Genomic DNA, 12,261 nt, shown 5'->3' on the forward strand with positions numbered 1-12,261 from the left:
CAGTTAATACTACTATTATTCAAATTTATGCACCAACCACCAAAGTCAAAGATGAGGAAACTGAAGATTTTTGCCAATTTCTGCAGTCTGAAATTGACCAGACATGCAATCAAGATGAGCTGAGTATCACTGGTGACTGGAATGTAAAACTTGGAAACAAAGAAGAATCACTGGTAGTTGGAAAATTTGGCCTTGGAGATAGAAATAATGCTGGAGATCACATGACAGAATTTTGCAGACCAACAACTTATTCATTGCAAATACCTTTTTTCAACAATACAAACAGTGACTATACACATGGACTTCACCAGATAGAGGACACAGGAATCAGATTGACTACATCTGTGACAAGAGGCAGAAGCTCAATATCTTCAGCCAAAACAAGGCCAGGAACTGATTGTGGAACTGACCATCAACTGCTCATGTGCAAGTTCAAGTTGAAGTTGAAGACAATTAAAACAAGTACACAAGAATCAAAACATGACCTTGATTATATCCCTCCTGAATTTAGAGACCATTTAAAGAATAGATTTGATGCATTGAACACCAATGACTGAAAACCAGAGGAATTGTGGGATTACATCAAGAACATCATCCATGAAGAAAGAAAATGTCATTAAAAAGACAGGAAAGGAAGAAAAGACTAAAATGGATGTCAGAAGAGACTCTGAAACTTGCCCTTGAATGGAGTGTAGCTAAAGCAAATGGAAGAAATGACAAGATAGAAGAGCTAAACAGAAGATTTCAAAAGGCAGCTCAAGAAGACAAAGTCAATTATTTATCATGAAATGTGCAAAGACATGGAAATGAAAAGCCAAAAGGGAAGAGCACGCTCAGCATTTCTCAAGCTGAAAGAACCGAAGAGGAAATTTAAGCCTTGAATTGCAATAATGAAAGATTCTATGGGCAATACATTGAATGATTCAGGAAGCATCAAAAGATGGAAGGAATACCCAGAGTCACTGTAGCAAAAAGAATTGGTTGATGTTCATCCATTTTAGGAAGTGGCATATGATCAAGAACCAATGATGTTAAAGGAAGAAGTCAAACCTGTACTGAGGGATGAGGAGAAAAACAAGGCTCCAGGAATTGACGGGATCCCCACTGAGATGTTCAACAAACGGATGCCCCACTAGAAGCACTCACTTGGCTAAGCCAACAGATTTGGAAGACAACTACTGGCCAACTGACTGGAAAAAAAATCATATTTGTACCCATTCCAAAGAAAGGTGATCCCACAGAATGTGGGAATTATCAAACAATATCATTAATATCACACATAAGTAATAATCTTACTGAAGATAATTCAAAAATGGTTGCAGCAGTACATTGACAGAGAACTTCCAGAAATTCAAGCTGGATTCAGAAGAGGATGTGGAATGAGGGATATCATTGCTGATGTCAGATAGATCTTGGCTAAAAGCAAAGAATACCAGAAAGATGTTTACTTATGTTTTATTGACTACGCAAAAGCATTTGATTGTGTGGCTCATAACAAATTGTGGATAACATTGAGAAGAATGGGAATTCTAGAACACTTAATTATACTCATGAGGAACATGTACACAGACCAGGAAGTGCCCGTTCAAACAGAACAAGGGGACACTGCATGGTTTAAAGTCAAGAAGGGAGTGTGTCAGGGTTGTACCCTTTTGCTATACGTATTCAATCTGTTTGCTGAGCAACTAATCAGAGAAGCTGGACTATATGAAGAAGAATGTGGCATCAGGATTAGAGGAAGACTCATTCACAACCTGCATTATGCAGACGACGTAACTTTGCTTGCTGAAAGCGAGGATGACTTGAAACACTTACAGATGAAGATTGAAGTCTGCAGTATGGATTATATCTCAAGATAAAGAAAACAAAAATCCTTACAATGGGACCAATAAGCAGCATCATGATAAATGGAGAAAAGATTGAAATTGTCAAAGACTTCATATTACTTGGTTCTACAATCAAGGCCAATGGAAGCAGCAGTCAAGATAATCAGATGTTATACAGCATTGGGCAAATCTACTGCAAAGGACCTCTTTCAAGTGCTGAAGAACAAAGATGTTTCCTAGAAGGCTAAGGTGCACTTGACACAAGCCCTGGTATTTTCAATTGTCTCATATTCATGTGAAAGCTGGACAATGAAAAAGGAATACCAAAGAAGAGTCAATGCTTTTGAGTTGTGGTGTTGGCAAAGAATGCTGAAAGTACCATGGACTGCTAAAAGATCTAACAAATCTGTCCTGGAAGAAGTGCAGCCAGAATGCTCCTTGGAAGCTAGAATGGCCAGAATTTGTCTCACCTACTTTGGTCATGTTGTAAGAAGGGACCATTCCGTGGAGAAGGATATCATGCTTGGCAAAGCGGAGGGACAATGAAAAGGGGGAAAGTTCTCAACGAGATAGATTGACAACAGTGGCTACAACAATGGGCTCAGGTATAGCAAAGATCATGGGGCTGGCACAGGACCAGGCAGTGTTTCGTTCTGCTGTACATGAGGTCTCTATGAGTCAGAGATGACTCTACGGCACCTAACAACAACAACAGCAACAACAGGGGTGGGTAGGACAAGAAGAAAGGAACCCAGCACTGTTTAAGCCCCTACTAAGTGAATCCTTTTGGGGGGCATTTGCCTTGCACTATCACATTTCATTCCCACAACAAACCTATAAAGTGTCATCACTGTTACAGAGATAATAAGGGTAAGGAGGCAAATGGTTAATATGCTTGGCTGCTAAACAATAGGCTGGCAGTTCAAGCCCATCCAGAGGCTCTCAGAAGAAAGAGCTGATGATCTACTTCCACAGAACTAGGCATGGAAAACCCCATGGAGCACAGTTCTACTCGGACACACGTGGGCTCAGCATGAGTAGGAGTCAACGGGACAGCAATTGTTTTTTTAATCAGTGTAAAAGCTAACATTTTAACATAAAACGCATGCTCTTCCCACCTTGCTTGGATACACTTTCAGATTTAGCAAGTTTTATTCATTAAACATAATTAAGCATTTACTATTTGCCAGGAACTCTGCTAAATGTTTCACATGAATTATCTCATTGATACGTCATAACAATCCATGTTAAGAGGATGCTATTAATATTCCCATCTTATAGATAAGAAAACAGAGGCACAGAGATCAAGTAAGTCTCCCATGTTCTCACAGCTAAGAAGTGGCAGGGCCAAGAGCCACACTCAGACCACCTAACTCTTAACCTTCATGCTCCTCCCCTCCATATAACACTATGTCTCCAAATCCCCATCTTTCAACACATTCCCAGTAGAGGAGGAAAGAATGAGCAATGGCTAAGGTGAGATGAACACTGACATCAGAGCCTGCCAGGAGGTTTTCCACATGAGCCATCTTGCTTACCTGTCCAGGGCCATGCTGGTTGGCATGCTCCTCCCAAACCCACGGACGCCCATCTGACGGAAATACGGAACACAACTCAGGTTGGCAGCAATGATGGCCAGCGAGTCAGAAGGGCTCACAAAGAAGCCATTTTGGCCTAGGATCATGTAACGGTCCTGGAGGAAGGATGTGTGAAAACAATCAGACAGAGGTAACTTCTGTAGAAGTCCATCACCATGACCATCACAAGCCATTTTCACTCCCCTCTTTATTTGCTTAGTAGGGGCCAAGGAGGGCATAGGAAACCCTGTCCTTAATCCCTGAGCTTTATGGGGCCCAAAGTTTTCTTGAAAGGACAGAAATATACCATTGTCTAGATTCCACCTGCCGACAATACCATGGACTGCCAGAAGAATGAATAAATCAGTCACAGAACGTGCCTTAGAAGCAAGGATGGTGAGACTTCCACTCACTTACTTTGGACATGTCATTAGGAAAAACCAAGCACTAGAAAAGGGTACCATGGTTGGTAAAGACTCCACAAAAATGAGGGAAACTTTCCAGGAGATGGATTGCCCCAATAGCTGCAACAATGGACTGAAACATGTCAACCATCATGAAGATGGTGTAGGGCCAGGCAACATTTTTTTCTCTGAAATAAGGTTGTCATGAGTCAGATTCAACTCAACTGCAATAAACAACAGTAAGAACCTCAGCCTTCAGTAGCCTCCATATCATTAATTCCTTTTTTTCCCAAAAGCAGCAATGGAGAACAGGGGCTACTGCTGACACAGCTAGTTGCTGCTGGGACTTTCAACAAAACCAGCCATAAATAAAAATTTACTGTGTGAATATTTGAAAAAAAAAAACTCTTTATAACATAATGTTAATCTGGACCAAATAAAAGTCATCACTATTTAACTGCAATATTTAGCAGCTGACAGAAGAACAGATGCAGAGCCAGGTAGGGTCTATCTGCCCCGTTCACTAATTTTCTGGTTCTGGATGCTTGGCTATTATACATACGGCAAATGGGTCAGCAGGCAGAAAGCTCTCCTACTTACCCCGTCAGCATCAAATGCAGCTCCAAATCCATATTCTCCTCCTTTCATCGCTTCCAGGAGGGTCGTTGCATATGTCAGGTTTGGGTCTGGGTGCTGTCCTCCGAAGTCTTCCAGGGGAACACAGTTAATGGCAGAATTAGCTGGGGCCCCCAGCTCATCGCAAAGGACTTTCCTCACGTAAGGTCCCATAACTGAAATAAGATGCAAAGCATTGTGAAATCTTTGCCAAACCCCCAAGGTGTTTTGTTCTGGTTAAAACCAGAAAAGCTACTTAATAGTACAAAAAGCCCACTGCCATTGAGTCAATTCCAACTCAGTGACTCCCCTCATTGGGCTTCCAAGGCTATAAATCTATGACCTTTTGGTAGCAGCCCAATGCCTTTAACCACAGCACCACCAGAGGTCCTTAATAGTATGGAAGGTAAACATCAATTTGACAGCCTTTTTCAAGGAACAATATATACTTCATCTATTATTTATTCGATACCTGCCAGGTACTAGTTACTATGCAAGGTATGTAGAAGATGCAGGCAATAATCCAAAGGAGCCCTGGTAGCACAACAGTTAAGCTCCAACTTAAAACCAAAAGGTCAGCAGTTCGAACCCACCCACCCAGCAGCTCCACCAGATAATGGCCTAGTAATCTGCTCCCATAAAGATGACAGCCTAGGAAATCCTATGGGGTAGTTGTACTTCGTCAGATGGGGTCGCTGTGAGTTGGAATCCATTGGACGGCACCCAACAGCAACATTCAATAATCCAGTTTCATGAGCTTTTTCCTCCCAAAACTTTCCTAAAATGTTGCCAGAAAGAAATGAGCTACTTAATAATGATTAATTGCCTGATGCTCTTATGTATTAAAAGCTTTAGCTGAATATAACCAAAAGCACTAAAAGGCTCTAGCAACGCTCCATGTCTCTGCAATTGTTTCCACTCTGCCAAGGGTATAACGAAGCACTGTAAACCATGAAGGCATCTAAAACCAAACACACTTCACAAAATAAATGCTGAGTAGGAGTGTTTTCCAGTTCAGCGCACATGTATGGAGTGGCTCATATGGAACCCCCCGTGAGGGACTGCTGGGATCATAAAGAGAGGCAGGGCATGCAGTTCCTACATTGTGGGGGTCTTAGCCTAGGCTGAGTGGAGTCGAATCCACAGGTAAGTGGTTGTAATGGTAAGATGGAGAGAAAAAGAGGTGCCATTTAATACACTGAATCCCAGGGTGGTGCAAACAGTTAACATCTTCAACTGCTAATGGAGAGGATAGAGGTTTGAGTCCACCCAGAGGCGCCTTGGAAGAAAGGCCTAGTGATCTACTTCTGAAAAATCAGCCATTGAAGACCCTGTGGGGCACAGCTCTACTCTGACACACATGGGCTCTCCATGAATTGAAGTCGACTCAATAGCAGCTATTTATTGCTGTTGTTGTTGTTATTCAATATAAACTTAAGAAATAATTAGATCCAATGACTTAAGAAAAGCAACAACCACAGGTAAGGCTTCCAGAAGGAGGCAGCATTTCTGATGGGACCTGAAGAAAGAATATAAACTTGACCAAGGTGAAGGGAAGGAACATTATGAGCAAGAGATGGAGCCTGAGGTAGGATGGAGGGCACATTTAGGAGCCAATGGGTAAGCCTGTTTGGCCAGAATGAACATGAAGTATTGCTTTCCAATTATTTTTCACCAAAACAAAGCAAATTTCAAACAGGGAAAACCTCCTCATTTTGCCTGCCCAGAATCCATTTCTTCTTCCTTTATTAGTAGTATTTTGGATTTCCTTTGGAGAATCACTCCATCCCAGTTCATGTTTTCTGGATGTGGTTAAATCCCATTTCCCCCAAGGTGGGGAAGGTGACCTAGATCTGCCCCCAGCTAGAGTGATTGCTTCATAGATGGACATACAGTATAAGCAGGACAATGAGGGTCAAACCCAAAAATACTCCTCAAACTATTTTAAAACAGAAACTATCCTCCTTCTAAGCCAGATAATGCAAAGGCAGGAAACTGGAAGATCCTTGGGAATGTGACCCATCCAACAGGAAAGACCAAAACAAGCCAGGCAGGACACCTTAGAGGAAAGCCCATGGAAGACAAGCCTCATATGTGGGCTCAGCTTCTAACAGATCTTTTTAGTGCCCACTCTTAAATATGTCAGACAGCATGCACTGAACATGAATCCCAAAGCAATCTGGAGGAAACATAAACTATACAAGCAGAGGAAAAACTTTTTAAAACATACCAGTAATATCCGCAGAAACCAAACCCACTGCCATCGAGTCAATTCTGACTCAAAGCAACCTTATAGGACAGATAGAACTAACTGCTCCATAGAGTTTCCAAGGCTGTAAATCTTTACAGAAGCAGACTGCCTCATCTTTCTCCCATGGAGTAGATGGTGGGTTTGAACCAACGTTTTGGTTAGCAGCCTAATGCTTTAGCCACTACACCACCAGAGCTCCACAAAATATGGTAGAATAGCTAAAATGTGAAGACTGACAATACTAAGTGATGACAATGATGTGGAGAAATTGGAACCCTCATGCTTTGCTGGTGGTGTAAATGGCACAGCTACTTTGGAAAACAGTTTGGCAGTATCTGATATTATTAGACATACACTTGTATGTAATCCAGCAATCCCAAGACAAATGAAAATATATGCCCCCATAAGAACTCATTTGCAAATGTTTATAGTTGCTTTATTCATAAAGTCCCCAAACTGAAAACAGCCCTAATTTCCATCAACAGGGGAATGGATAAACTGTGGTACATCCATACAGTGGAATAAAAAAAAAACCTCACTGTCATCAAGTTGATTCAGACTCATAGCAACCCCCATTGGGTTTCTGAGAAGGTACTTTACAGAAGTAGATTGCCTCATCTTCCTTCCATGGAGCAGCTGGTGGGTTTGAACTGCCAATCTTCTGGTTAGCAGTCAAATGCCTTAGGCACTATACCACCAGAGAATAATACTCAACAATAAAAAGGCACAACTACCAATACAGACAATACCATGAATGAATCTCAAAATCATAATGCTGAGTAAAAGAAGCCTGAAGCAAAAGGTTATTACTATATAGTTCCACTTATAAGGCTTTCTGAAAAAGGCAGAACAATGGGGATGGAAGTGAGGATGAATTTTTTTCCAAAATCAACTTTGAACTATTTTACTGTTTAAACCATACCCATAAACTGTGACAAAACTTATTTTTAAAAAAATGTAATGGCTATAGTTTTATTTTATCCACCCTCCAGTATTATCAGGTATAGCCTCAAACTCATTCGTTCAACCTTGGTTTTCATTTACATCAAAAAGAAATGAGGGGAGATGGCAAAGTATTCCTTAAGGGCTACTGAGTTTTATTAAGGGTAATGAAAAAATTTGGAAATAGATAGTGGTGATGGTTACAATTAATTAATTAATGTCAATTAATTATACGCATAAAAATGTTTGAAACGGCAACTGTTTTGTTATACATTGTTGTGTTGTTCGTTGCTGCAGAGTCGGCCCCTGATTCATGGTGACTCCATATCTTACACAGTAGAACTGCTCCATAGGGTTTCCTCAGTTATAATCTTTACAGAAGTAGATGGTTAGGCCTTTCTTCTGAGGAGCCACTGGGTAGATTGGAACCACCAATTTGCTGGGTTAGCAGCCAACTGCAAACCACTTGTGCCACCCAGGCTCCTGTTGTTATACATATATCCCATAAATAAATAAAATATGTAATTGGAAAAGAGACAGAGAGAAAAAAGAGACCTGAAGCTTTCCAGAACATTCCAAATATCTGAACATATACACTCTGTGTGGGGCCTACGAATCCAACCACTCTCATGATCCCAGAAACCCAGCATGTATAAAGCCTCTGTAGCAGTTCTTGCCACACACTGGTAGACAAGGAGCCCACCTCCATGCATCGCATCAACGCGGATCTTCAGTTGGCCAGGCCCAGTCAGAAGACTCTTGATGGCACTAAAGTCAAAGATGGTCCGGAGGAGGTTAAGATAGATATCCACTGGGTCCACTATCTCCACTAAGGATAAAAAGACAAAGGGACATGTCAGTGACTGTACCCATGGAGGATACTTAAAAGTTACGACCCTGAGAGGGTGAAATTCTGATCACCATCTCACACTTTATGTGGAAAGCAAAGTGGTCATTTGCAGACAAAATCACAGATTAAGGCATAATCAAGATGCTACAAATTTTTCAGATGATCAATTCATGCAAATAATATTAAGTTACAAAGCCTTTTTATGCAAATGAAAAATCAACCATGAGAATAAAGTCATCAAAATAAAAATACAGCTGACTATTCTTATCCCCCTACCTTCCATTACTTCCTTCCCTAAACCGCTCACACCTCCATGGTAAAGAGGGGTCTTGTCCCATCTAGACACCTCTCCTATGGAGGCCGGCCAAGGAATGGCTCAGTTGGCATGGAGCAAATCAAAGAGAACAGTGACCCATCTTTTCCAAATGCCATTGTACCCACTAGATCCAAGGACACTGGTGATGAAGGACACATCCTGAGTCTACATGAAGTCTCTTGCATGCCCGATTTAGTATCCAGTCTCAGAGTGAATGCTAGATATCTGAAAATCCTTATTAAACACAAGTGTCTAGCACCACCCAATGACTATACTGTATTTACTAGTGGTCATCAAGTTAACACCAATTCATGAAGAACCATGTGTGCAGAGTAGAACTGCTCCATAGTGTTTTCACTGTGATCAGTGGGAAGCAGATCACCAGGCCTTTCTTCCCAGGTGCCTTTGGGTGGGTTTGAACCACCAACCTTTTGGTTAGTAGTCCAATGTTTCACCAAAACTTAGAGAACAAAGGAGTAAGCAGAAGTTAGGGAAAACTGAAAGTTCTTATCAAATAGTTTATGCTCTTGATATTTCAAGGTGAACTGTCAAGAACTGGCTTGCTTCTAATTACTCAAGCCTTGCTCCACCCCTGAAATGGTAAGAATTCAGCACATAAATTAGTCCAAATAATTATCTCCCAGTTCTTCTCTGGAGCCAGGAAATCCTTCCACCCACCTCCCAGTACAGATAGTATTTTAGAAAGCTCATCAATCTAATGATGTGGCTGCAACAATGGGCCCACACCTGAACCCACCAGAGATCTCGGTCTCTTGGACAATTATAGAAGTTGTGACAATACCAAAAATAAATAAATAAACAAGTAAAACTTCTTCCTGATGGTGATGCCTTATTTTCATTAGTCATCCTATCTCCCAGTCCTTTCAACTATATGTACCAAGAATATTTAAATCTTTTTGTTTTATATAACATATTCCTTGCTGTCAGTTGTCAAACTATTGAGTGTTGGGGTGTGAGGGTGTAGGGGTGTGGGGGTGTAGGGGTGTGCACACATTCCAAATTAGATTAATTAAATCAGATTTCATTCCAGTGAGTATTACATGACTTCCAATAAATTTCTGCTGAATAGCTAAGCAAATAATTGACTCAAAATCTTTCAAGGAAAATTTAGTAGCATTGTTTCTCAGTACTTCTGTTCTACCTCCTAATTCACTGCATAGAGTGACTAGGGTCTTAAAAGATAAAAAGCGGCCATCCACAGCACAATAGGTCTCCATTCATCTGAAGTAACCGAGGAAGGAGAGTCAGGAATTGGAGGAGGAGATCAAATGTGTCTGGTTGCCTCCGTAAACAACTGTCTCCTTTGCCATGAGACAAGAACTGCATGGTACCTGGTTGCCATTACTAAATATTTTGATCAAAGATTCTATAGAAAAGTCCTGATCAATAGGGGAAATAATGTGGAACAGAATTTAAAATTCTCCGTGGAATCCAGACTTTCTAGAGCCATTGAGGCTGGATGAACCCCTGAAACTATGGCCCTCAGATAATCTTAAACTTTAAATTTTAAACCAAAATTATACCCTGAAGCCTTCTTTGAACCAAAGAATTACTTATCTTGGTTAGTAAAGTACATCTGCTTTGAGCATTGGGCTGTTTTGAAGAATGACATCAAATGGACAATAGCAACTCAAAAGGCTGGATGGGAAGCTTAGGGGGAAGTGAGATGAATATAATAGTGGTAGAATAATTTGGAAAAGGATAGTGACAATGATCACGTAACTTGAAGAATGGAACCAATGTCACTGAAATGTACATGTAGATAGGAATTGTCGAAATGGTGTATCATTGGCTGTGCATACTTTCACAAAAAAAAAAAAAACATAAAATATAAGTAAACATTTTTTAAAAAAAATTTAATAGCATTTTCCAAACACTGCAAGTCCTGAGGGTCTCTTATATATTTTTCCCCTCTCCCTAAAATACCTATGGCCATGAACTGGAAATTTTATGTTTTGCTCAGTGAAATTACTTGTATAGTAATGATACCATCTTAATACAAACTGTATTTAAACTTATAGGAGCACCAAAGGAGTAAAAAAAAGTTAGTTCTATTGCTAATTGAGTGTCTTCTAGGAAAAAGCAATAGAATAAAAAAGAGGGGGAAATGATATTCATATACATGGTAACAATATAGTTGTTATAAGGTTCAAAATTAATGTATAAAACAAAGAGTTGCCCTGAGCTCTTGAGAAGTGTTACTCGTTCTACAACATTGTTGTTTTTGTTGTTGTGTGCCACCAAGTCAGCCCCAACTCATAGCAACCCCTCCTTGGGTTTCCAAGGCAGTATCACTACGGAAGTAGATTGCCCAACCTTCCTTCCAAGGAATGGCTGGTGGGTTTGAACTGCCAGCCTTCTGGTTAGCAGTCAAGTGCCTTAGGCACTATGCTACCAGAGCTCATAGCACAATATTTTTTGATAATTTCATTCTGGTTCCAGTTGCCTAAATACAGTTGGCATTACTTGGCTTCCTTTGTGAACCTCCTAACACAATGCTTGGAATAGACTCTGTGATCAACAATTTGCATTGAATTAAAATGAACCACTTGGTTCTGACTTAGAAAAGAAACTCCTCCCTTCTATGGAGAATTCTAATAACTCCACTATCCTGTTGAGGAATCCCCTGGGTATGCAAATGACTAATGCACTGGTTGCTAACTGAAAGGTTAGAGATTCAAGTCCACTCAGAAGTTCCTCTGAAAAAAGGGCTAGAGATCTACTTCTGAAAAAAATCAGTCACTGAAAACCCTGTGGAGCACAGTTCTACTGTGACACACATGGGGGCACCATGAGTCAGCGTCAACTCAATGGCAGCTGGTGCACCCGGTGTCCTCCTAAGTTTCTTCTTAACTCTCATGGTATCCCAGCATCTTCACCCCAATTGCTTAACAAAGCAAAGACACATTTTGGCAATTCACAGTCTATCCCTGGAATACTTTAAGGGAATCAGCAGTGAAGCCCTCCTACACTGAAAATGATACAGATGGTGCCCAGCTATCAATACCGACCGTTCTGATTAGGATCACAACAGATGGACCCTGAAAGAATGAGAAAAACAAAAACGTGGATCAGAACTCAAATTATTAAAACAGTCCACACTTAACTGGACCAGTTGAATCTGGAGGACTCCCTAAGACGATCGCCCTGAGATACTCTTTAAATCTTAAACCAAGACTATCCTGAGGCCATCTTTTAGCGAAATAACAGACTGGCACACAAATAAGGGACACTCCTGGTGAATACGGGGCTCCATTATAAAAACATCTGTATGAGATCAAATGGTCAACAATGACTCTGAAGCAGAGATGAGAAGACAAGAGGGCAGGGAACTAAACGCTGGAAACAGAACCACCAAGACACAATGAAGAGGAATGGCGACACTTTGTGAAAAATGTAACTAATGCCACTGAACAATTTGTTTAGAGATTATCAAATGGGAAAACAGCAACCCAATTT

The 12,261-nt window shown here is 40.7% G+C and overlaps 1 protein-coding gene across 1 annotated transcript in view; it reads right to left on the reverse strand.

The window, feature by feature from the left end:
* PGM5 (phosphoglucomutase 5) overlaps positions 1 to 12,261 on the reverse strand; it is a 229,562-nt gene that overhangs the window by 179,152 nt on the left and 38,149 nt on the right. The window contains exons 4-6 of the mRNA XM_007956572.2: positions 8,319 to 8,444; positions 4,408 to 4,598; positions 3,365 to 3,519 (exon numbers count right to left, since the gene is read on the reverse strand). Of these exons, the coding sequence (XP_007954763.1) occupies positions 3,365 to 3,519; positions 4,408 to 4,598; positions 8,319 to 8,444 (472 nt within the window). The remainder of the gene's footprint in view (positions 1 to 3,364; positions 3,520 to 4,407; positions 4,599 to 8,318; positions 8,445 to 12,261) is intronic.

Source organism: Orycteropus afer, unplaced genomic scaffold (assembly GCF_000298275.1).
Source record: "Orycteropus afer afer isolate SDZICR_OR568_19922 unplaced genomic scaffold, OryAfe1.0 scaffold00637, whole genome shotgun sequence".
Classification (NCBI taxonomy): Eukaryota; Metazoa; Chordata; class Mammalia; order Tubulidentata; family Orycteropodidae; genus Orycteropus; species Orycteropus afer.